Source organism: Ochotona curzoniae, unplaced genomic scaffold (genome assembly GCF_017591425.1).
Source record: "Ochotona curzoniae isolate NIBS_2020 unplaced genomic scaffold, NIBS_Ocur_1.0 contig_2723, whole genome shotgun sequence".
Classification (NCBI taxonomy): Eukaryota; Metazoa; Chordata; class Mammalia; order Lagomorpha; family Ochotonidae; genus Ochotona; species Ochotona curzoniae.
Window position 1 is genome coordinate 3,944,409 of NW_024465573.1, and position 26,273 is coordinate 3,970,681.

The 26,273-nt window shown below is 45.9% G+C and overlaps 1 protein-coding gene across 1 annotated transcript in view; it reads right to left on the reverse strand.

The window, feature by feature from the left end:
* Positions 1–352: 352 nt before the first annotated feature.
* The window catches only part of SORL1 (sortilin related receptor 1), a 165,241-nt gene continuing 139,320 nt past the window's right edge, over positions 353–26,273 (reverse strand). Inside the window, exons 37-48 of the mRNA XM_040976801.1 lie at positions 26,132–26,236; positions 25,315–25,387; positions 22,051–22,133; positions 20,132–20,228; positions 18,102–18,286; positions 15,512–15,631; positions 14,528–14,692; positions 12,434–12,608; positions 11,396–11,502; positions 8,912–9,104; positions 6,309–6,521; positions 353–4,550 (exon numbers count right to left, since the gene is read on the reverse strand). Of these exons, the coding sequence (XP_040832735.1) occupies positions 4,483–4,550; positions 6,309–6,521; positions 8,912–9,104; positions 11,396–11,502; positions 12,434–12,608; positions 14,528–14,692; positions 15,512–15,631; positions 18,102–18,286; positions 20,132–20,228; positions 22,051–22,133; positions 25,315–25,387; positions 26,132–26,236 (1,584 nt within the window). The 3' untranslated portion in view covers positions 353–4,482. The remainder of the gene's footprint in view (positions 4,551–6,308; positions 6,522–8,911; positions 9,105–11,395; positions 11,503–12,433; positions 12,609–14,527; positions 14,693–15,511; positions 15,632–18,101; positions 18,287–20,131; positions 20,229–22,050; positions 22,134–25,314; positions 25,388–26,131; positions 26,237–26,273) is intronic.

The window sequence follows — 26,273 nt, forward strand, 5'->3', positions numbered from 1 at the left end:
CTTCACAAGGTTGGGTCTATCTCCTGAAAGCGATCAGGCACAAAGCTCTCTCATGCTGTTCCCATATCTCCAAGTTGAGAATTACCTTCTTAGCAAACTCTTAGCAGAGGCAGTTACAGCTTTAAGGGAACCACTTCAGTCATCACCCCTACGGAATAATTCGGTTTACTTCAAAAGAGTGCCCAAGGCAGCCCCCGCCCACTCCGCAGCCAACACAAACACATTGTGTTCCTCAAGGACTTGCCACCAAAGACCAGTTTGTTAATAACAAAATTATACCAGGTCTTAGTGATCTCTCATCTATAAAATAAACAACCTTTTGAAGCAGACGAATTGAATGGCACTCGGAGACTGCATTAGCCATCTTTATTGCACTCAAAAGAACAACGCGAGACATGTATAGAGAGTAGATTTTCAAACAGGTGTCTTCCTGACCTAGTTAAATTTTTATTCAGTGAAAAAAGTTGACATTGAGACAAAGATTATCTTAAAATTGTGCAACAATATAGTAAAACCTTCAGCAGAAGTCAGTGACTTGGAAACTTATCAAGGCAATTGAAATTATAAATACCTAATTTCACTTTGGAATATACAGTGGGTATACAGTGTTTCACTTGAAATGAGAGCAGAATCTGCCTTTATTTTGCTGCAAATACTTTTGATTTTGCTTACACGTTTCTAATGGTTTTTAGCAAGAGTTTTTAAATGAGAAGTGACATGGAATATCTGAGGATAATGTCCCACTTCCGCGTTCATGCTCATTCCGTTTGAACGATTACACATGAAGCTAATACCATTCTTGGGTTATTACTTGGCTCTGATGATTAATTCATAATATGGCTGCTCAGAATCAGTGGGCAGAAACCTATATACAATTAACCCTCCCTCAATCTGTGTTCACCGTGGCATGCCTGAAAACATCTGTGTACCCAATCTTATGTATCTCTTGCTATCCCATATCTCAGGCTTGCATAGAAAGTAGTCTATATAAACGTAATGCACTGGCTTTTATTACACAAAAATTGTACCTGAAAAGCAGCACACACTCCAGTTAGGAAACAGAACAGAACAGGAATGTCAAGATACAATGCCAACAGAAAGAAAGGTTTTGCAGAGTCTGAAGGTAAACTTGTAAAATCAGTGTGGGGCTGCTACTCACTCTGGTCCCATCTCTAACCTCTGAGGCACACCCATGCTTTAGCCTTCTGAGAAAGAAGAGAATTCTCAGGAATTCACCAGGAGCCCTCTAGTGGGAAAAGCTCAACCAACCTGATGGGATGTGGATTCTGCCTGAAGGAAGTTCTGGAAATGCAGTCGTGCCTGGTGAAGGGACCACAGAGTGGGTATCTGAGAAGTGGATGATTAGCCATAAAAGGCTCAACACAGCACTGCTCTCCCATCCCCTTAATAGGGAAGGACTGCATTCCCCAAACTGCTGAGTATGGCCTGATCTCATGGGCCACCCGGGATGTGCGGGAGAGAACACGCATTGTTCCCACCCAGACTTCCCATGTATCCCAGTGCCATGACCAGCGATGGAACCCCAATCACAACTGCTTTCCCACAAGTCTGAAGTTTCAGTTAGCTACTCAGTAGCAACTCCTGCAGTTTGCCAGGGCAGCCAGGAAACACGGGAGGACCCTCTACGTCCAGGCATGCACAGACGGGGCCTCTGCCTGGAGTGCATGGAGTGTTCTGTAGAACTCAGCTCTGGCATTTTACCCACATGCATTCATGACTCACAGAGCTTAAGGAACATTCAGTACTGAACCCGGCAACAGCAACTTCATCTCCAGTCAACTCATCCCAAGCCCCGGCCAGCCATTTTCGTGTGGCTCACTGTGGTCCATGGGAAGGATGTTTTCTGGCGGACAAAATATATTTTTCCCTGTATGGTATGAACTGGCAAGGTGGCATGGCCAACCTGGTTAAAAAAACTCCTGCGACATAAGCCACCAGGGGCCCCCGGTGGTCTCAGGGAAAACAGTCATCAGGTCACCTTCCCAGGCTGCACACAGTATTAGTTCTCCTTTTCCACCGTCGCTCTGATTTCCAGGCTCTCACAGACGGCAAATACACATCAAAACCCCACAAAGCTACAAAGAGGGAAATAGGAGTGTGTGCTTTAAGTGTTCATAAAAATATACAATTTACACATAGCTGCATCTATCTAGCTTAGTCTGCAGGAACTTAGCTCTTCTGTTTATATAAAATACTCTAGCCCTAAAAGGCTGCTTGTTTTCAAACAGCACAGTGACATTTTCCAGGGAGAGGGGCTGGGGCCAGTCCATACAGTACTGTGCAGGAAGTGTCGGGAGGCACTGGTAACCGAGAAGATGCTCAAAACATCTTCAGTTGCCAAATGGAGACATATGTTTTGCAAAAAGAAAAAAAAAAAGGCTTGCCTATGGAACAATTGAAAATAACATCTCGGAGCCTTTCACAAATGCCACCCAAAAGTTGGCAGAAAACAGAAAAGAAGAAAATACATTTTCTAGTAGTTTCATTAAATGCTTTTTTGCCTCCCACCAGACTGCTAGTCTTTCAGCTGCCTTAGAGCTTATTAAAGCGGAGGTGGTAGGGCTTGATGCTTGGAACAAAACTCCAAGGCAAGACAAGAGAAAGCCAAAGAGATTCCAGTCTTCCAAAAATTAAAGAGGAGCGTGCTAGGGATGAAGGGAAAAATATGCAGGAGAGAGGCCCATGATTAACCATCACTTGCTAAAACAAATCCGAGAGCCTTACCTACCTGGCATACTAAATATCTACAGTTGAAAACACTCCTCATCTAATACATATACCTAAATAAAAGTTCTAAAAGCTAAAAAATTTTAACTGGCTCCTTCTGGGTTTCTTAAACAATCACATACGCAGTAAGCAGAATGAAACTATATTATCACCCAAGAATGATAATTTTGGTTAAGAGAGACCAAACACTGGTGAGAACGGATGCGCTGCCCCTAAGTAGGAATGGGGTTGACAAAGCTTGCATATCAAGGACACACACTTATGGGCATGACTCTGGAGGAAACCCAGAGCTCACTGCTGTGCACTGGGTGGGTGGGTAGGTGGGGGATTCCACAGTGAGGTTCATACAGTGTAAGTCACAGCAATGGCAGACCCTGATGCCTATGACACCAAGTCCGCAGGTAGGCATCAATCCAGCGAATTCTATATAACTCTCAAGTGGCCATGATTTGATGTAGGGGTGGCTTATTCACAGCAGAAGGTGGGGGGGGGGTGGGGAGTGTGGGAAGCACTGCTTGTTTGACAGAGAAAGTAACTGAACACAATGTAGAGGTGCTGCGAGCGTTCACTGGTCGGGGCAGGCAGATGTCAAGGTCTTTCTGGTCTGTGAGGGTGTCGCAAACACTTGCTCTTCAGACGGGGTGGGCCACAGGAGACAGAGGTAGAAGGGGGAAGACAGACAGAGAGAGACAGCTGATCCCATTCATAATGGCTGGGCACATTGGTACAGATTTGTAAGGACAATTAAATGGCCACCTAAACTCAAGCTAAATTTTGTACTGGCGATTCTTCAGAGTGGTAGGTTAAAAAAAAAAAGTTTGAAAATGGAGAAACTAGGTACCACATTTGCCAGTCTATCTAAAGCACGGCCCTGATCTAGAACTCTCCCCCGCAACCAGAGTAAGTTTTTGCAATGACCATGAGACCAGTGTACAATAAAGCAGTGTTAGCGTTTTGCAGCTTTCAAAGCTATATCTTGTACAGAGGCATATGCGGTCCGAGTCCACCAGTGGATAGAAGAGTCTTTCGGCTCGCAGGCTTCCCAGGCTGCAGCTCTGTTTAAGTGAAATCCAGCTGTGACCCAGTGTGCTCGCCCACCAAAGACCCTCTGGTGAAACGCAAGTGAATGACAGTGCAGCTGTTTCCACGAAGCCAGCCCAGACACTTCTCTTCCCTACCCTGGACCTCAGGACAAGGGGCTCCCACATGATGTGTGGACCCACCTGAATACAGAGTCTCAATAAATTAACAAAGTAACACAAACAAATTCTCCCCATTTGTACACCCAACACCTTCATAGAAACTAAATCCGAACAAAATATCAAAGTTGAGCATACTTCAAGGAGAAGGGATCCCACCCCTCATTCTTTTGCAGTTTTTATTAAATACATTTCTGTGTCTTAGAAAAATAAAAAGAATGGCCAATTTATTGAAACAAAACTATCTCACAGACTTAAAAGCATGCCCAGCAAGCACAGCCCTGTAAGACTACATTAATGTCAAAATCAAAGCAATTTGGCTACTAAAAATCAACCTGGCTTGAAGTTCACAGTTGATGACTACAAAATTTATTCATTCCTTTTTTTGTTTTTGTTTTTTTTGTTTTTGTTTTTGTTTTTGGCCCATATAAAAATAACATATTGCAACTCAAAGTGCATCTTTTAAAATAAACCATCAACTATCTTTATCAAATAAAATATTGACACCATTTGGTTTCTAGTGAGGAAAGCTCTTTCAGGCTATCACCATGGGGACGTCATCTGAAAATCCAGTGATCATAGGAGCATCTTCATCATCTTCCCCTGAAGACAAAAAGAGCCAGGCTTGGTGAGTGCCAACACACTTCTGCTCAGCCCACATCCCATTTCCCTGCTCGCGGCCTAACCCTATCACAACTCCCAGTTAGGGAAGTCAGCATCGCAGCCAGGTAGGCACAGCAGGCAGAGATCTAAACCCAGGCCAGCCACCCTCTGTCCTCTTGGGTCATCAATGGGTGACCTACCTTAGTGTAAGGGTAACTTGTACTCAGTTAAACAAAGAAAGTAAAGCATTTAAGAAGAAAAATCCCAACGCCTACCTACCCAAAGGCTAAATAGATGGTTTGGCTTCTCCAACTGGAGTCATTTCCACCCTACCACAGCCCAGTGGATTGCACTGTTTGCATTCTCTTCTGAATCCAAACTGCTCTACGGGAAAGACTCCCCAGGAAGGAAAAAGTTTGCAGGGCCTAAAGGATTGTAAGAACCAGTTCCCAGACTGTAGTCTTCTCTTGGCAGCACCCGATGCAACCCAGTACTGATCTGCACTGGTGTTCACTGCAAGACACTCTCTGTCCCTGATAGCAGAAGCATGGAAGCCATTTCATCCATGCAAAGCACTTGCTGATTAAGAAAGAAAAGGAAACCGAGAAGCAACGGGAACAGCTAGTAGCAATTTGGGAATAAACAGGGATGCATCAATACGATTTTTAATAAAAAATAATGACTATAGAAAACATAAATGTGCAAACTCACATTTTTCAGCATTGAGTTTGGCAACTATTTTATCATGCGCACTTTTATTAAGTGGTCAGCAAAGCTGTATTAGTGTTAAGGAATTGCAGGGTGTGAAGATTTCTAAAGGGGATAAAAGGATTTCTTTTTTTTTTCCTGTGACATTACTATTTTATTTTATTTATTTTATTGGCTTTTTTGCTACAGTTTATTTGGCACTGGGGATAAAAGGATTTCCTTCCTTTTCCCATGCTACCTGTTTTTGACAGCATTTAAAAATGGCTGGTGAGGCGGTGCTAGCAATCAAAAGGAGAAACACGTAGGATGGAAAGGGCATCTTTGGATAGAAGTCAACCTGGAAAACATTATTTATTTGTTTATTTTTTAAAGTACAGCCCAATTTAAAGGGCAGAATTACAAACACAGAGAGAAGGAGAGACATATTGTTCTGCTGGCTGACTCCCTCTAGGCTCTAGCCAGTAGCCTGCAATGCCATCTGGATCTTTGGGTGGCAGGGACACAAATGCTTGGGTCATCCTCTGCTGTGTTCCCAGGTGCATCAGAGAGGAAATCAGAACTAGGCTGGAAGCAGAGCAGCCAGAGCTCGGACTGGCCCTCCCACGGGATGCTGGCATTGCAGGCACTGTGCCACAACGCCAGCACCAGGGAAGCACTACTGCTCATCTTGACTACTTTTACCCAGAGATGTCAGAATTCAGGAGTGCCAGGGGTGAAAGAGGAGTTGACAGTGCTGGGGTTTGATACTATGGACCCTCCAAAGCCCAGGGGCCTCTTTAGCCTTCTTATGCCAGCCAAGCTCCTGACAATTCTTCTAAAACGTACTCCACTGTTTCAGGCCAGACTACTACTGAATATTACTGAATACTGATGAAGAGTACATGGTATCTTCACCTAGGAACATCTCAAAACGCTAAGGGCTCCAACCATGTTAGCTCAAAACTGTGAAATCGGTATATCTGAGTGACCCCTCAGGCCTGCGAAGGACGTCCTTCTGATTGAGGTTCCTGGCTTTGTGAGGATCTGCCCAGGCTGAAGGAATTGACTTACCCAGGTCATCGCCAGAGGAGAAGATTGCTGAGCCCAGTCTGGAGCTGTAGTGGCTATTGGCGAAAGCGGTGAAGCTACTCTGCAGCCTCCGATGCTTTGTGTACAGGATGGCAAACCCGACCCCCAGGCTAAGCAGTATCAGGAACAGGATGGGCACCACCACGGCAGCCACATCGGTAGACTTGGCAGTCTGCATTGCCGATGCATCTCCACCTGTGGACACAAAATTCCCATCCATGAGCCTCCTAACTGAGGGCAGGAGAGTGCACCGAGTACTTTCTTAAGGCCCTACCCACTCACCCCAAAAGCTGATTCACATGCGCTCCCCAAATCTCCTCTCTGCTGTGGCAAGTTCCTGCACGTGTGCAATGCCTGAATGTTTCCCAATTGCTCCCTATGTGCTGAAAGACCATGGGCCTTGTGCATGCAAATACGGTAATTACGTTAGAGTCCTAATCACTGCCTTGTTGGTTATTTAGATCATCTCTTGGAAGGCAGACCTTTGTTGCCATATCAACATTGATTTCATTAGCATTATTACTTAAGACCACTTGCGTGCCTTACATAAGAGGATGTGAAATCAGACCACTAATTAACAAGATTGCAATTATTTCCCCCTACTTGGCACCAAAGTCATTCTGAACTGCAATTACCTGAAGCTCCATTAAGTGATACAAATGAGATTCCTTTACTACAATACTGACTTAACTCATCAAGTTTTATGAGGTTTTTCACTTAGTAAAAAGAGAGAAAACTTTCGTATACATTCAACATTTTTAAAAGCTCTTCGCAAAGCCATTTAGATGCCTCTAACCCCCCTCTAGCCCCCTAGCCCATCTTTACAAACCAATGTTGGCTTTGTGATGATACATTGGGACCACGAGCACTCTCGCAGGTAAAGTCAACCCCATTTCCCACCCTGGTGGGACCGTGTGTGCAGAGGGGCAGACATTTATGTGAAAACTCCTGGGGAAAAGATGAAAGTGGAGGCAGATAAAATGGAACTCAGCTTTTATCAAAGGAAGTGGTCAGGGTGGGAAAGCAGCGCAGGCACAGCCTCTGCTCACTCAAGCTTACTGCTAGCTTGGGCTTGACCCTGCCAGTGGCCCTCATGAAGAAGGACCAGAGAGTGGCCACTTCTTGCAAGCCTAATCTAGCAATTCAATATTTATGTCTGTATTAAAATTTCTTCTATTATTTCCTTGCCAGAAAAAAAAATCCTCTAGCAAGATCTTCCTTATGTGTCCCAGCCTACCCCGGCTATACAATGGTCAATGAAAGTACTGTTCACTTCTGGAACATGAGATGATAGCAAGGAATGCGTGATCTCCCAACAAGCTCGGGTTCATCAGGGCAGCTGGTAAGCCTCCCCATAGCACTGCTTCTCGTATTTCTTAGAAGTTGCTAACCTGGCCCCGGCGCGGTGGCGCAAGTGGTTAAACGTCCTCGCCTTGCACGCCCGGGATCCCATATGGGCGCCGGTTCTAATCCCGGCAGCCCCGCTTCCCTTCCAGCTCCCTGCCTGTGGCCTGGGAAAGCAGTCGAGGACAGCCCAAAGCTTTGGGAACCTGCACCCGCGTGGGAGACCCGGAAGAGGCTCCTGGCTTCGGATCGGCATAGTATCGGCCCGTTGCGCTCACTTGGGGAGTGAATCATCGGACGGAAGATCTTCCTCTCTGTCTCTCCTCTCTGTATATCCGCCTTTCCAATAAAAATATAATAAAAATAAATCTTTAAAAAAAAAAAAAAAAAAAAAAAAAAGAAGTTGCTAACCAACTATGCTTACAAAATGCTCTCTTTAGGAAACACAGGAATGACAGGAGTTCGGTTTTCTGTAGAACCTTGTCAGAACGAACCTTTGCTCTAGCCTGATGCTCCAAAGGGAGGCGGGAGGAAATGTTTTCTTCATCAGGGGTGCCACGCTTAAGTATTGGGCACTAGCACATCCTGGGAAGAATTGTGCGATGGAACATTTAACAGTACAAGATTCTGCCCCCGTTACATTTGGCTGGGAGTCAATGGAAGTAAAAAGACTGGTATGAAAATGGTTGTTGAAATCCTGGTCAACCAACTGTGATAAAAGCAGACCTTCTGTGTAAATGGGTCACCTTCTGCTTTTCTGTGGCCCACCACTGACCCCTGTGAGTGTCTACAAGACACAGATCTCAAGTTCAAGGTCTGACCAGGAGGCTGACAGTGAAGAGCAAGGGGAGGGTAAGTGTCGTCACCTGGTAATTTGGAGAAGGTCTGCTAATGGGGAAAATCACAGGGTGTAGAGGCATGGGTGAGGCTCTGAGAAGTCTTATCCAAATCAACTGAAATCCCTCGTTAGCCTCATGTTTCCCAAAGGGCCAAAATCTTGCTTGCACTTTATGTGTGGAATATGGTCATCACATTATGCCAGCTACCCATACCATGTCCTGGATTACAGAATATTCTTTCAGTTGTTTGTTAGTGCCTGATTACATCGAATGCCTGTGATCATCTACTGTGCTGGAAAAAATTGATAATACGCCTTAGAAAGACCCATGCACACAGAATCACATGGCAGTTGTGCTCTTCCTTGGACCCGAAGACAAAGACCAGCAGCGAGGGCGACTCACCAGAGCCCAGCTCGTCATACAGCAGGATGGCAGGCTCCCCGCAGATCTGGCTGCCAAAAAGGCACCTCGCCTGCACAGTGAACGTGTAATTATGACCCAGCTTCAGGTTAGAAATTTTAAAGAAATTGTCAGTTGTATTCCCGAGGTATGCGGTGACATTCATGGCACTGTCAAACATGTGTATCTCGTAGCCCTGCAAACAAAGACAAGATTACTCAAAATGTTGAATGAGAGGAACAAGACGACTTCCATTACTGTTCCAACTTAAGTGAGCTCCTTATAGCAGGCTTCCATTGATGATGCTAAAGCATGCTGGGCCTTTTCACCACAAAGGTTCTAGACTCAGGAAATAGGGATGGTCCCATCCTCACACCTCAAAGCCTAACCAGGCCCTCTGCAAGCTGCAGAGTGGAAGCATGAAGCACAGTCCTACAGGGAGCCACCTTAATAAATACATGTCAAAGGGCTGCTCTGTGTCCGCTGACCTCACACAGTATGAAACGCCATGAAGCATCACAACCACTCAGTGACAGTTTGTGAGACTGGTTTGACTAATACCAAACCCTGGCTGCAGTGCACTCCAGCAATGAGTAAGAAAACGGGACTTATGATTGGAAAGGAGGGGATATTTCTCCTAGGAACAGTATGTACGAACACACTGTCAGCTCACTTCCTATCTCCTGGCTTTCCAGCTCTTCCCAAAACTGAACTTAGCCCCCAACCAATCTGGCCTTGAAATAAAAAGCATGCCAGTAGGCTCAGGCTCCTATTTACTGGAAGAAAGGATGAAATCATTTTCCTAGACTATCTCAGACAGAGTCCTATTCCTTGGACTGGCCAAGCCACACTTGGGCACATCAACCTGCCCCGGGATGCTGGCTGGGATTATAATCAGCTTCTTTGCTCACCTCCAGGTTTTCCAGAGTCAGAGCTAGCAAACCCCACTCCTGTTCCTCCCATCTCCAGAAGACTCTACTCTTACTATCTTTCTCCACATTCTGGGCTTCACTGCAGAATCACAGTCTCTTGACAGCTATTCTATTGGGCTGTCCATTCTGTGAACTCCAAGTTGTGCAGGAAGGAAGAGGGTCACACTCCACCCACACCAGAGCCTTCCCCCACCGCTGACTGGCAATCCCAACCTGAAAGCTGGGCTTCTGCCACCATATACCTGCCAGGAATCCCAGTCTAGCACTCTTTTATAAGCTAGCAGTGGTCATTTTCTACCCAGGATATATTTGGTAAAGGATGCTTATAAAATACACCAATATATAAAGAAAACAATGCGAATGAGAGAGGCATGTGTTAGCCATTTAAGCTGTTCGCTCTCTAGCACCCAGCACGTGTTGTGCTGAGGGTAAAATCTGAGAACTGCTGGGTCAAAGAGTGGTCAGTGCTTTTGTACATATCACCACACAGCCCCACAGAAGGCTGAACCAACTTATTTTTTCTGAATGCATACTCCCCTAACCCTTGTGTATATTCTTAAGACTCAAGTCTTGGCAGATTCAGTGTGCAAGTGCCCTGTCTTTATTATTGAGACTACTTAAGGTCAAACTTTCTTCCTTTTGCTTACTGCTTTGCTATTGGTTGCTTTGTCATCCATAGCTTTCCCAACAGCAGAATCTTGCTCTTCTGGATTAATTCGAAAGCTTTTTAAAAAGTGAGGATATTAATCACTTATATGTCATGGTGAGGAGAGCTACAAGAATTCTCACAGGGAGCAAGTATTTTCTGATTTCCTTGAGGGGGCTTGTCCCATTACACCATGTCTGTCTGGAACCCTCGGGCCTTCCCTACAGGTCTTACTCCTCCAGGAAGTAAGGGGGCTCACGACATCCATGTTGAGCCAACTGTTGCTGCCAATAAAACCAAGACACTTCCCCTCAAAATTCTTTTCACCCTAGGGTGGCAAAATCTAGTCTCCAGTCATTTCCTCCCCCATCTCCTGCGGTGACATAGTATCAAGGTGCCTTAAACAAATTCAAGGGAGTCTAAGCCCACAGACTATTCCCTGACCCCCGCACTTCTAATCCCCTACAAATAAAATGGTGAGTTTGGCATTGGAGTGAGCTACTTGTAGCTTGGCTGCCCAATACAAAAGCGACGGCCAGGCCCTTGAAGGGCTTGAAGGGAGAGGTGTGGCTCTCGGGTACCAACACTGAGCCCTTCTCAGTTTCTGGACACACTGCTAGGGCAGCAGTCTACCTCCCCGTCGGCAGTGGAAGACAAGTTCAAGATTGGAAAGTATCTACTGCAGCGATTCTCTTCTTTAATGGGCAGGATAAACATCTCGCTAATTAGCAATCCCACAGAAAATGGTCCTTTAATTCTCAAGTTCACTTCCGTGCCCTTATTCCTTCTTTCTTCTTCTTCTTTTTTTTTTTTTACACTATCTATGCCAGCATGCTGTTAACAAGCTCATCTCTGAAATAGCATTTCAATTAGATTTCCAAAGTCACCGAGCATGAGGGGGAGACTCACCCTGCTTTCATTAAAATGCTTTTCCTTTAAAGCTAGGCTTTTCCAAAATAGAAGAACGTGGTCATTTTCTGTTATGATTTTTAAGGCATCAGGTGCTGATAATGGTACTGAAAATTAAAGATGAGATTGGATGCAGTTAGTGGATGTGCAGCTGAACGTCCGTATTCTTGTCTATCAGAGAGCAGTATATGACACTCGCCTCGGAGGACAGGATAAAACCCCCAACTGCTCAGCCTGGCATCTGCACAGGCAGGTACTCTAAGTTGTTCTTTGAATACCTTTAACCAAGAAATCTTGTGGACAGTCTCAAATTTAAACCCCTGGTCCCCAAATTGGTAAGAAACCAATAGCGTGCAGAGGAGGTGGTGACAGTGGGGGAACAAGATGGGATCAGGAATGCTGCTTGAAGGTGGCACTGAAATGACAACAGTGGACTGTCCACTTCCATGCCCACACTACCAACCTGCTGAGGCTGGGTCTCCTGTACTTATCTCCCAACACTGCCTACTGCTGTCCGAGCGAGCTTACTGCCTGTTTTCTGTGCCTGAGTCTGGCTGCCCTTCAGCCTGCTGCCCAGCTGCTGGGCTCCCTCCATATCTACATGCCAGATGGTCACGCTGAAATTCTGTGACTTCAGTCCAGGTCTTCGCAATGCTTAGCCTTACTGAAAAATACTGCTTATTTCCTAATTCCTGCTCTTCTTCCTTACTAATGTTAAATCCAGCTTGGGTAGGAGCAAGGCAGTGTTTCGCCTGGCAGATATGACACTAAGTTAGCTTCCTGTGGAGGAGCTGGAGAGGAACCAAGACTGAGAGAATATGGAAAATGAGAGCCACGTGTCAGCCCAGTGTCCCATAGCCACCATACTGCAGAGCAGAGACAGGCAGCCCAGCACTGCTCTGCCTCGGCCTGGCCCTCAAGGAAGCATTCTCATGTGCTGCGGTTCCCAGCTGAGAACTCTCGGGGAGAATTCTAGTAGCATCCTGGGGGGGGGGGGCAAGCCATGGGAGAAGGCCTCCAGGTCTCCCTCCTGCTTACCGGTGGTGATTTTGATACTGGTATCTTTACTCATGTTCCCCAGCTGCACAATGATGTTGTACTTTCCTCCAGGCTCCAACTTGCTCAGGGTATACTCCACAGTGCTATTGCGGGACTTGACTTTGTAGCTCCTGTCCACCTTCCGAATGAGATCTTTGATGGTGATGGCATAGAACTAAGACAAGGAAATGGACACCACCGTGATCATCACAAATTTGGCACTTTGTACTCTTTGTAGTCCAACAGGAAATAAAGTAAACATAAGTCCTCCTTTAGGATCCATGGGGGATAGGCTCTAGGTCATCAACCCCAGGACACCCCAACCTGTGGATGCTCACGTCCTTTACGTAAAAGGACACAGTATTCACCCATTATCTCTGCACAGCCTCAAGAACACTTTCAATGCCCCTTAGGTCACTTACAATTCCTGTTATTATGTAAATCCTTCTTAAGGAGTTGTTTTTCTGTATTGCTCAGACAATAATGACAAAAGAAAAGTGCATACATGTTTACTATAGATAGAATTTTGTTTCAAATATTTTCTATCAGGTTGGTTGATTCTGCAGGTGTCATCTGTGATACATGTGACTGTTGGCCTGTCGGGGCTATGAACCACAACCGCAAAGTTCCGAGCCCTGCCTCACAAAACTCTGAACTTCGCAGAACTCTGTCTTCGCAAATGCTTTGGGGCTTTTATTAAAACAAAAATAACCCTTGGCATGGTACAATTGATCAACTGGCTAATCCTTTTCTGACAGCCAATGGCATCCCGTATGGGCACTGGCTCGTGTCCTGGCTGTTCCACTTCCCATCCAGCTCCTTTGCTTATGGTCTGTGAAAGCAGCAGAGGATGGCACAAAGCCTTGGGACCCTGAACCTGTGTGGGAGACCCAGAAGAAGCTCCTGGCTCCTGGCTTTGGATTGGCTCAGCTGTAGCCATTGCAGCCACTTGGGGAGTGAACCAGAAGATGGAAGACTTCTCTGTCTCTCCTTCTCTGCCTTTCCAATAAAAATAAACTTTTTTTTCTTAATAAGCCTCTAGGGAAGGTATATTCACTGAGACATGGGAAAGTAGTGCAAGCACAGAGATCAAAACTCAGAATTCACCTCCTCCAGCTTCACCTACCACCCTCTGTGGGCTTCGGCAGCAGGGAGGCAATGAACTCGTTCTCTCTTGGGCTGATCCTCACAGGCAAACAATAAGAGACATGTGAGAAGTGCAGTGCGCATCAACATTGGGAAGAATTCAAGAGGGTCACCAGCAAGCCAGCCACACGCCATGGAGAGGCGGGGAGTGGGAGCAGAGGTGAGAGCTGCTCTGCACAAGGACAAGCACCGGATGTTTTCTCAGATCAGTGCCCCTTTCTTCAGGGCAGGGCTCAGCAACCCTTTTAAAAAGGATCCAGATGTCATGTGTTTGAGGTCCTGAGGGTCAGGGAGTTTCAACCACAGCTCAGCTCTACTGTTTGTAGCATGACAATAGTCATGCTTACATGTGCACTAACAGGTTTGCCAGTAGCTCCTGGGGAGGCATTTGGTCTGGTGGTCAAGTAGGCCGTCTTGCACACTGAAGTCCCTGGGTTCAAGCCCTGCCTGCAGCTGAATGGCAATGCAGACCCTGGAAGGCAGCAGGGATGGCTTGGCTCCCGGGATTGAGCTCCTGTTATCTGTGTGGGCCGAGTTCCTTCCTCAGCCTCTGCTTTGGCCCAGTCCCAGCCACTGCAGACTTTTAGAGAGTGAACCAGTAGATGGGAATTCTCTTTGCCTCCCAAATAAATGAATAGTCTTAAACAAAAGAGGTAATGGGCTGGATCTGGGCTACAAGTCTTTGTCTTCTGACTTTAGTTTACAGAGTAAAAAAGTACGAACAGCAGAGAAGGAAAAACTCACAGCCCCTAACAGGTGGGAAAACCAAGTACCAGAGGACCACATCTCTACCCAGTTTAGGGGAGGCACCTTCTACTGAGCTCCAGCTTCCTAGCCCATGAGAAGACCCCTGCCACCCCAACCCACTCGAATCCCTTTCCCCTGCGAGTGATGAAATCCGCCAAACGTGCCGAAAATGATCAAGGTGGCTTGCGCCCAGCTGCTTACCAGGTCCTGGTCAGGAGAGTCATAGGGCGACTCCCACTTGATGACAGCCGAGGTTTTGTCTGTGTGAACTGCGTGCAGGTGCCGAGGAGGAAGCCTGCTGTCTGGGATCATCTTCACAACAACATAGTCTGAGGATGGCCCTTGGTAGGGTCTTACCACCCGGACCTAAGGCCCACACACAGGGAAACAGTGGCACATGGCTCAGGCAGCTAGTACTAATCGATGCCTTTGACAAACAGTGACACACATACACAATGGAAATCCAGTTTGTACAAATGATGTGAAACATAAAATCATTCCTCACTCACCCCAGATCATTTTCCAAGAAATCCACTGGTAAAACAGTTTTTAGTGCTTCCTTCCAGAAACGGATATGTAAGGACAGACGTGTGTGTGTGTGTAAATTTACACATACACACAAATGCATGTTTAGGGTGAATGTGGACAACCTATTTTTTGGAAGCATTTTTACATATGTGAGAAACAGCACAGCTCTTACCATGTTCTTGGTTCCTTTCTCTCAATGTAACTTAGTGTATGTATCAGTACACTGTGGGCTTTTCTCCTTTTGGGGGTTGCCACTGCACGCATGCACTAACCATAGTGGGATTCCCTTGAGAAACATGCAGGGTGCTTCATACATTTTGCATCACAATAACATACCCAGAATCTTTCCCTATACATATACTAGTGCGCATGTAAAAGGACGTGGTATAGCTCCTGGGAGAGGAATCCCACCAAAGCTTTGGAGCTGTCTGGACTTGTGACCCATCTGACAAGTCATCAGATCTCCGCACCAAGGCTGTAAGTGGCTGTTCATTGAGTGTTTCATCCAAGACCCTAATGCTAACATACAGAACATTTTATCCTGCCACACATCCACCCTGAAGCCCTACCTATGCTTGGCTCTGCAGGGTGCTAGGAATTGAGAGAGACCCTGTACAAACAGAAGCTCCTCTGGACTCACTGGTGTGAGAAACTTACCAGGAACAAATACTGCTCATCCTTACCGACGATCACGGTTGCATTGTGCAGTGGAGTGGTCAAGCTGGTTGGGTTGCGGTAGAGGTCCAGGAAGGATGTGGCATAGAAAATACCATATACCTGTTAAAAGTGGATGAGGGGTGAAGACATCAGCTCATGAACTGCAGATCTCATTTTCTTGAAATCCCCAACAGAAGACCCTGGCCATGATTCACTTCACAAGAACTCAAAGTCTGTCATCACTGCATCTTACACAGACATGCACAGAGAAGGCACCTAGTGCCAGAAGCGGCATGTGTACCTGCAAGCATAAATGTGATTCAGCCAATGTTCTCAGAGTTCATTCTTAAGGGCAGATGGACACAGAAGAAACACACACACGATCATGAATTAACAAGTCAGAAACAAAGAGCTTTGCATGCTAACGTAAGGGCTGTGCCATGAGTCAGAGAAAAGAAGAAGCTAAGCAGGGTAGGGGTGGTTCTGCCACTTTGGGCAGGGAGCTGAGTGGACATCCTGAGCAATGCAGAGGGTGTGTGGACTGGGAAGATCTCTGAATCATGTCGGGGAAGCCTAGGAGGGCAGACACTGTGAGCTGATCATCAGATGCTCATTTTCTTTCTCTCTTCCTGGAACCATGGCTATTAGTAGGAATTTCTGCCTGGAAAATAAGAGGCTTGGAGATGCCATGTGACAAGGTTCTAGCTAAGGACAGGAAAGCAGAAGTCACATGTGGGGACACCTCAAAAGGCAGTGGAGGACCAGACAACTTCTTTTGTTCCTCCTCCTGCCTGTGGCAATGGCTGTAACTCCAGGAGGACTCTTAGATCACAAAATGACCTTGAAGATGGATGTCAGAGGCTAAAAATGACACAGCCAAGCTCCTAGATCCCATCATGCAGCTTTGGCACAAACCTTGGACTGATGAACTCCATACGTTTTTAGCGGAGAGGGAAACAGACTGTTCCAAGGCACTTCAGAGAGCCATTCTTCACCAAACAAGGGGATAAACATGGGGAAGCCAAGAAGCAGGAGATGAAGAGCAAAGGATGATGGGAGGGTAGGCACAGAGGCGGCTTCTTTGCAAAGGAGAATCAGAGTTTGTCCTAAGAGAGCAGCTGAGCAAGTACCACAGGGTTTAAGAACTGCCTGGGTCCACTAGCGCCCTGGGCACTGACAAGGGCTTGATCAAGGATATGCAAAGGGGTGCCCAGGTCCATTCCCAGTGCCAGAGTGACTTGCTCATATGCTGCTCCGTAGCTGGGAGGAGCACTGAAAGCTGAGCACTGAACAAAGACCAGAGCAGGCCTGCAGGGGCTGATGACCTGGGAGGCATGGGGGAAGACAGCAGTTAAGGGCCTCACCGGGGTCAGAAAGCAACTGTACCTGGAGCAGGAATTGGGCAGCAGGGGAGGCACAAGGCATGAGATAACAGCACGTAATAATAGCTTCCTAATCCTCTGCCTGCATTGCTGGCATCCCATATGGGTACCAATTCATATCCTGGTAAAATGGGAATATTTATCCTATAGCACTGACTAAAGGATTCAGGGGCAGAATGTATTCAGAGATTTTTTTACACTGTTCCTGACATACAGGGAATACTTCGTCAATCCTTCCTCTTCACCGCAGGTCTTACAAACCACTACTTGAAAACCTTGACTATTACTCCATGAATCAGTCCACCCATACGCCCACTGGAAACATGCACGGAAGACAAGACAGGTTAGTTCTTTCATTCAAGAATCACTTAAGATTTGCTAACTTCTGGTTTGGGGTTAGTTCTATACACTATTCCACTTGGGTAACCCAGAAAACAATCTTTCCCTTCATATGAGGGGTAAGATCAAGAACAGAAAATCTCAAATGACATATAGCTGCTACATAAAAAAACATGATGCCCTATGTCACCAACTACAAACATTTGGAGAGTTCATGAGGGAAAGAGCAGGATGAAAGGACCAAGATTTGCTGGCATAGCAGACAGAGGGCAGGACTCGTGGGTAGACAAAGAGCATATTCAAGGAGCAGAGGCAGAGGGAGGGTGGCCAAGCTCTTGGTAAGACCAATCTAAAGGCAAGAAAACAAACCCCAAACTCAAACTACGTCACATACACACACAAGACAGACCTACAGACAAGTGCAGCAGTGATAGTAGAATGAATTAAGGGACACACTTGGAAAGAACAACCTGAGAAGGTATCCTGTGGTTGGGACAAACAGAAAGGGCCTGGAGTGGTTGGGGATGAGACTCAGATAGGGAACTCACTGTTGGTGCTGTCAGCCCCTCAGGAAGGCCACAAGCCAAGGTGAGTCACTGCACAGAGGAATAAGCCATCATCGCATGCACAGTCAAGCAATGACAAAAAGCAGGAGGTTCTACTGCTGAGCGAGCAGGGCACGTGTGGAAGGGGACATTGGGGCTGGGAGGTTAGGTGCCTCCAGAAGCTAACTGTGAACTGACCAGGCTGGTAGCTTCTTTTTGCAATGAGAGGACAAAAGGCAGCCATAAAGAAAGCTTCTACACTGCTCAGAGGCCCTGTCCTGGGGGAGACTACACTGTTTATGATGGTCTTTCTGGCTGACTCACCACATTCCTGGGGCCAGTCCAGGTGCATTCCACCGCAGTCTGATTGACAGCCTTGGCCTTGAGGCTAGGAGCAGGTGGGCGAACCCCTCTGGTTGTGACATGCTCAAATGACAGAGGACTATCGCCCAAGTCAGTCTTAGCCCAGGCGGAAATCTCATAGGATGTCTGTGCTGTCAGATTGCCAACTGTGAAAACAGGATGAGAAGAGGCCGGGGTAAGCTAGGGGTGTCAGGCGAGAACACGTGTCTCAGTATGCTCGCGGCAGTTTTTTTGATGGTGTAATCTCCCAGTTTCAATGGAGCCCACATGTTACAAAAGTTTGATCAGTTGGCCACGTAGGGTGTAATACTACCAGAGACACTGACATAACAAGAACCTTAAGAAGCATGCTCTTCTATGCACTTATTTCCTGAAATCAGAGAGCAGACTCAAAAACATAGGTACTGAAGATACTCCTCACTGTGTGTGGTACAGTAGAAATGAAATGTTCCTCGTGTGGGAATCTAGCAACAGGGCACTCAATCATGAACTTGTGTTCCATGATCTACTATGTGGTCACTAAACAAGTTACCAAGAACATTTAATGATTCTGGAAAATTCTCATGATTATATGTTAAGTGAAAAGGGGAATCCTATAAACCTACGTATATTAGTACTATTCTGATTTTTGCAAAACTGAAAAAAAATGTAAAGAGAGCAATGAACAGAAACCTAGGGACATCTGAAATACAGTAGTGAAACGGCAGGAAATTTTAATTTTCATGTTCACGTTTTTGTTTCCTATACTTTTCTAAGCGGGGGAAATGTCACTAAAATTAAGAGAGGCATAATGGAGGGGGATGCTAAGAGTCACAAGGACCGGGGGCTGAAGGTCTGACTCTGCTCGGTGGTTGGATATCCTCTGCTAAAGCATGTAGCTTCTCGATTGCCTTGTTTGCAAGATGGAGAAACATACAGCACTTACAGCAGCTGGCTGTTGCTGGGATTAAAAAAGAAATTGCTTCTCAAGTGCCTGGCATGCTGCCTAGCATTGCACCAGCCCTGAACAGATTTCAGTCAACCTTTGTTCTTGACTCCACCACTTGCCCGGGTCTGACAATGAGGCAATGACATCCCAGGCTTTGGGATCTGGAGGATGTGGGTCCCAATCTGGGTCCTGCTGCACTGAGGAAATTATTTACTCCATGAATTTCAATTTACAATCCTGCAAATGGTGTGCACATCACTGAATCCGGACGGGTGAAGTAAAGTCGTACAAACTGCCTGGCACACACGGTTGCTTTAATCTCATGTGACCTCTTTGGGTAAATCATTTCACCTACCAGTCCTGCGGTTTCAAAAACAATACAAAACAAAGAGATAACAAAGGAATACTTGAAGTTTCTATTGCATGAGGCTCAACAGGATGGAATGAAACAGGATCAGAAGTACTTTGCAATCAGGCTGGAAATGGGGACAGAAGCACCACTCTCCTGCACTACTCTCAGCATTCAGCATGTCAACTTTGAGCTGATCTTCAGATCTCAGATTGATAATTAAGTCTCTTGGCCATGATGTCAAATGGATTGGACCACTTTCTGCCTTAGTTTGCCTTCAACATTTAGTGAGTGCCTATTATGCATGTGGTCATGGGTTACCTCTTATGAGCAAAGGAGTGTACCAGGCTGGAAATGAGAACTGGGGAACTAAATCCAGGACCTCTGCAAGAATCTCAAGAACCATATGTTCAGCATTGCTCAGACCTCATTCCAGCTTTTCTTCTCTTAAGGCCTTTGAGACTTCCACTAAGGGACATCACATGATGGGGAGGGCGGGGTGCAGCCTTGAGGAGCCACCCAGCAATTCCCTGTAATGCAGGTGAAGGGCACATGTCTAAAACCCTCAGTGGACAAGAACCTGTGTGTGCACAATGGCCCCCAAAGAAGACTTCTTGTCCTCCCAGGAACTATTCACACCGTATCAACTGCCATTAAAGTGTCATTCTGGCCTTACACCTCCCCAGCCCACACCAGCCAGCTCCAAGTTGTTACCTTTATGGGACAGTATGCTCCCTTGGAAATTCATGGTTTTCTTCTCTTGTTTGTGGGCATCAAATGCCCAGAAAAGGTTCACCACGTAGCCATTCACCTGCCAAGAGCCAAGAAACATGTCACGTGAAGATCTGACCATCCTGGAAATGCCAAATGCAAGAGGTAGAATGGAGGACGCATCTGTTTCCTGTTGCTCCCTCAAGCATTTCATTTCTTAGGATGGCTGAGTTATGCTTATTTTGGTTTGTGAACAAGGTCTGTTTGTGCTGCCATTAAGTAATAACTATACTTCATGTGTCTTATTTTTCTATTTATTTGAAAAACAGAAATTTTCCATCTACTAGTTCATTCCCCAAATGCCAGCAACAGCCAGGTCTGGGTCATGCTGAAAACAGGAACCTGGGACTCAATTGGGTCTCACACATAGGTGGTAAAGCCCTAATCACTGGGATCCAATACCTGCTGCCTCTTGGATCTGCATCAGCAGGAAGCTCAACTGGGAGTGGAGCTGGGGCACAGACCCAGTCACTGCAATATGCGCTATGAGTGTTCAAAGCAGTGTCTTGACTAGAGCACCAAATATTTACCTCCTATGTAATTTAAAACAAATGTGAGAGGCTGGTGTTGTGGCACTGTAGGTAAAGCTGCCACCCGACATGAGGTAGCATCCCATATGACCACTGGTTTCTGTCCTGGCTACTCCACTTTCAAGCCAGCTACCTGCTAACAGCCTGGAAAAAGCAATGGAAAATTCCTCTAGGGCTTGGGCCCCGACACCCATGTGAGAGACCCAGATGAAACTCCTGGCGTTGGTCTGGCCCAGTGCTGGCTATGGTAGCCATCTGAGGAGTAAACCAGTGGATGGAAGACCTCTTTCTCTTTCTCTCTCTGTGTAACTCTGACTTCCAAAATAAACAAATAGATCTTTAAAAAAAAAACAAGGAAAAACAAATGTGAGACCATTTTAGAATATACATACTCAGCAAAACAAAAATATCAATGTAAACTAAAGGGCATTGATTAATTAATAAAGGTAAGAGGAAAAATGAAAATGATTAAGGATTTATCTTTTTCAAATAGTCTCCACAGCCAAGTGCAAGAAATCAACACAAAGTAAGGGCAGTGAGACTGCATGGTCTAACATTGATAAATGCATCTATACATCCAGAAACACTGCCCTGCCCAAGTGCTGAGCTCACAGAAGCTGGGACCTAGAGATCCTTAATTAGGAAAAAAAAATCAAAATAAAAGTATTATCAAGATCAAAGACTATGGACAAGAACCATGTTGAGGCCATTTGTTGGGGAATATACTCTCTCTGAAGTCGGGGGGTGACACTAAATCATAGTTAAGTAAATGACACAAGAACTTTGAGTGCAATTTGACCTAGCACAAACCCAGAGGAAGAATGGAATGGGTCAGGAAAGAATATGATGGGAAGTGGATCATCACTCATCCCGTGGACAAGAATCTTCCATACAGAGGGGCCGAGCAAGGGACGGATGGGGCTGCAAGAGGAGCCTGGGGTGGAAATAAGACGGGTATGTTTTCAAGATGCCTGACTCTCCCACAAAAAGGTTGCTCTTCCACTGTGAGAACCTCTGCATTAGCGCTCAGCACCAGGAAATCCAATAAAGCTGAAAATTACAGGGCAGACATACTCTGTTAACACCAACTCTTTATTTGCACTGTAGCTGTGAACCATTTAATTATATGGTTAAAGAAAAAAAAAAGGCACCAGGCTGAGGCAGAATAATTACATGTGGAGACTCAAGTTGTTCTTCGTCGGGGAAGAAATCCAACGAGTTCTGGTATTTCAGCTTTGCTAGAATCAGCTCGCTGGTTCTGGACTAAGCCGTATCAGTCCCCTGACAAAGTCAAGTCCCTCCGCAATGGTTAGCTCACACATTCCACATTACCTTGATGTTCCCATTCACGGTCAGGGTAAAACTCAGAGAATTTTCATCATAGCTGTCAATGTGGATATTGGGCGGTGGGATCACTGAAAACAAACAGGAATTCAAAAAGAGAAATGACAAGATGAAAAGTAAAGCAGGCAGGACTTCACAGCGCTCAACTCAATAGACAAAGCGATCATTCAGTTGGGGAAGAAAGGGCATTTCTTTGGCAGTTTTTCCCTTTTCTATCTCTTTTACCCTGTTTTCCTGCGGCTGAGGTTGGGCCCACAGTTGTTTGGTGCATACAAAACTATCTTGGCTCAGTCAGCCACACTGGCAATTAGGTCGAGCAGAAAAGTTCCATTTCGTAAACGTCCCCAAACACCCCGGCTTAGCTGGTTCTTAAAGGTGCAGAGATAATTTAAAGTGCCACTTTTACTGGCTCTAAGCTCCAGCATTTTCAAATACTGGCACTAAGTCCCAGTACTCTCAAGCCTTTTTCTGGAGGTGGACTATACATCCTAAATGCGCATGGGGCAAAGTGGAAAGCAGCTGACCCCTTCAAGGAATTGAAATTCCTCTTCTCCAGGACCTAAGAGCTCGGTAGCCTGGTGCAGGTTATTGATGTTCCCTGAGCCAAGAGGCATTGTCCACACTTTACAGAGCTGGGACAGTTCGTGAAAATAAAGTTCCTGCCTTTCCCAGCATTCAACTTGCATTCTCCTCGTCTCCCTTTCCGTATTGGGCAGACTAAAGACTTAGCGAGTAACTGGTGTCTCCTGAAAACTGAAGCTCAAGCTCAGAGTGGCGGGGCAAAGAGAGAATGATCTAGAACAAAGACTCCTCTCTGTAAAAGCAATGAAAAAGGCAGGAGTTAAGGGGTGAGGCTTCCGCTAGTCATCTTAAAGCTCTGCTCCCAAGAAAACTCATGTAGCGTGGGAGAGCATAGACAGTTGGACTCAACAGGGTATGTATTAACCGAAGAGAAGAATTCAACCACTTCTTTATCAGACCCTCAGTACATGTATCCCCTACACAGATAGGAGCAGAGGCTCAATGGACTGGTTAAAATTTGGTGATAGGGCCTGGCGTGATAGCGTAACGGCTAAACTCCTCACCTTGAAAGTGCTGGGATCCCATATGGGCTCCTATTCTAATCCCAGCAACTCCACTTCCCATCTAGCTTGTGGCCTGGGAAAGCAGTTGAGGATGGCCCAAAGCTTTGGGACCCTGCACCCACATGGGAGACCCGGAAGAGGCTCATGGCTTCAGATTGGCTCAGCTCCCGCCATTGCAGCCACTTGATGAGTGAACCATTGGACGGAAGACCTTCCTCTCTGTCTCTCCTCCTCTCTGTATATCTGCCTTTCCAATAAAAAAATAAATAAAATCATTTAAAAAAAAATTGGTGATACAATAACTGTGTCAAGATCTGGAGGGGCCCCTCTGGCAGGTGATAAACTTTGTAATAAAGCCAGGATTGAGGAACTCTCGACTGGAAAAGGAAAGGGACTCTAAGGCTCCAAGCAGCCAACGAGCAAAATGTAATGCAGTGTTCTGTAGTCCAGGGAAGGCCTACTTGAGTTCTGCTCCTGGCAATCCGGGGCAGGTCACAGCGATCTCTAATCCCCAGGATTTGACACAAAGTACGATAATACTAACAGGAGTTATAGCACTAAAAAGAGACCGACTTGTATAGAACAAGTGCAGGGCTCGGGTGTGTAGGAAGTGCTCAGTGGCTGATGGCTTCTCTCACTTCCTCTATGAATTTACTGCACTCACTGCTTAGCCTCATACCTCTGGCCGATGCTATGCTTATCCTCTATCTCTTTCTGTTATTACCAAGCCAGCTTAGAAATATTTCATCCCAGGCATGTTCTGAGAAAGGACAGCTTTCTTCTGCTCTTTCCCCACTTACAAAGATGTGAGGAGCTGACGGTCATCAAAATCGCCAAAGAAACAGTGACCACCCAGTTTTTTCAAGCACAGACGTGACCTGACTTGTGCTTACGGGATTTAAGGTACATACGTTTAGTTGACTTTCCAAACTTACTTCTTTTTGTTATGGGTGGATGGTCTTTTTCCCCAGATTTTAAAGGAAGGTGTGCCAAAACAATGAAAAACTCCAGGAGAATGGGAATTGAGTAGACCTTCTCTGACACCTGCAAGTATTCTAACCCCACGGACAGAGGAGCAGCACTGGGTGTGGCTGACTCTTGCCTTGACCTTAATGATTCCAGGTTATAGAGGTCACTGGAGGTGACCATTCATGACCCACAGCTTATTCCTCACTTCAAGTACAATCCATCAGCCAGGATCAATGCCACACAGTGTTCTCCTGTTTGTAATATATCTGTAAGTCCAGAAACACAGAAACCAAAGTTCCCAGTGCCAAGGCTGAGATCAGGACACGCACTCAGAAACATGAGTGGCCGGCCAGTAGTCCCTCACCCAAAGGGAGACAGAACTCTTTCCTGTAATGGCCTCCACGTACTTGTTCATCAGCTCTTTCTTTAGTTCCCACTAGAAACCAGTGAGAGAGTAAAGAAAAACAGATCAGACTTCTGCCCTGGCAAAGCACACATGCAAGAGGATTAAGTCAGCTTCCCTGGCAAGCAGAGTGGCCCAGAGGACCACGTGGTTCTCAGCCCGGTGGGAAGCATGTAGCACAATGGTTAAGAGCATAGGCTGTGGAGTTGAGCAGATTGGGACACAGTCCCAGATCTGTTGTTGAGTGATGGTATGCCGTAGGGCAAATGACATCACCTCTTTCCAGTTCCTTAATTGTCCCTGTGGTTGTTCTAAGGGTTCAGCGAGAGGAGCTGATGCAGGCAAAGCAGTGAGCACTGCAGAGTGCCCGGGTATTAGCTCTAGTGCCAGCAACTCTACCTACATGTGGTGGGCTGGTACCCCTCAGAGAGGAACCCAGTGCCAGCAAGATGCTATTCAGGGCACCACAAAGGAGCATCACCACAGCGTCTCCATCTTCTGTGAGAAGGAAGCACTCCTTGTATTTGTGAAAATGTGCATGCACACAGAGGCAGGTGTGTGATAGCCTCCTGAATGAATTCTTTGCATGTTTGCACTGGAAGACATAGACTCAGTAGTCACCCAGAAAGACTTCACGCCTAAAGCCCTGTTGGTGGGCACTCAGCAATGTGCATGTGTGCGGCAGAAGGGAGTTCTGTGACTTTTCCAATCAGTACTTCTCTACTTTGTAGTCACTCAAAGTTGCCTCACAGGGTTTTTATGGCCTCTAAGTTTGCAAAGGTTGGAATCATTTACCTTTTCCTTTTATGGTGGTAATGGATTTGGAATCGCTCCAGTTTCCTATCCCACGACTAGTCACCGCAGCCACCTTTTCAAATCAGAATGTAAATTAGTGTGAAATAAAAGAAAACACACCATACAGTAAGAATTTTGAGTGAGTTCAAGGTATGAGATCTTGGCAATAAATAAGGAAAAAATTATAAGAAGTGACCTAGAATATGCAGAGGCCCCAGCAACTAACATAAAAGGGGAAAAAGACACAGTGAAGGTGCTTGGTGCAGGGATGCTAGCAGCACTAACAGACCAAAATTGCTCCTGACGGACAAATGTCAATATTCTTCAAAAGGGAGGGCATGTGTGAATGTGTCATATATACACATACATATACAAAACGAGTATTAAGGAAATGATCAGTGTATGTGATTTTCTGGGTCAAGTGCACTTAATGGTCTCAATGACCATTTGTACAACACTTTGTACAAAACCTATTTTGTTTCTGTTAGCAGAATTAACAATTCATTTCACAGGAATGTCATTTACAAATGCCACTTTTTATAGCTCTGCCTCATCCTGTAGTTCAAGATAAGCAGAAAAGAAATGGGTACAGAAGTACAGGTGCTGGCAAGCAGACAGAATATTGGGGTTACTAGCAGGCACAGCAGCATTATCAATTCTCAGGTATCCACATGCCAGCTCCTCCCGGGGTGAGAAGTTGGGCATTTGGCAGATGCTAATATGCGTCCCACACAGATAGGCACAGGGTTCTCAGAAAGGCAACCACCTTGCTAAGGCCTGAGACCGTGCAGGCAGTCAGAACAACTGTGGTACTCACTCTGATGGTGTACAGTGCGTTGACCACCAAGTTCTTTATTTCTGTTGAATTACTAGCAGCTCTTTGGGAGGTCCACATCTTGGAACCACTCCTGCTACACTCTACCTAAAGTGAGGGGGGAAAAATACCAATAACAGATCAT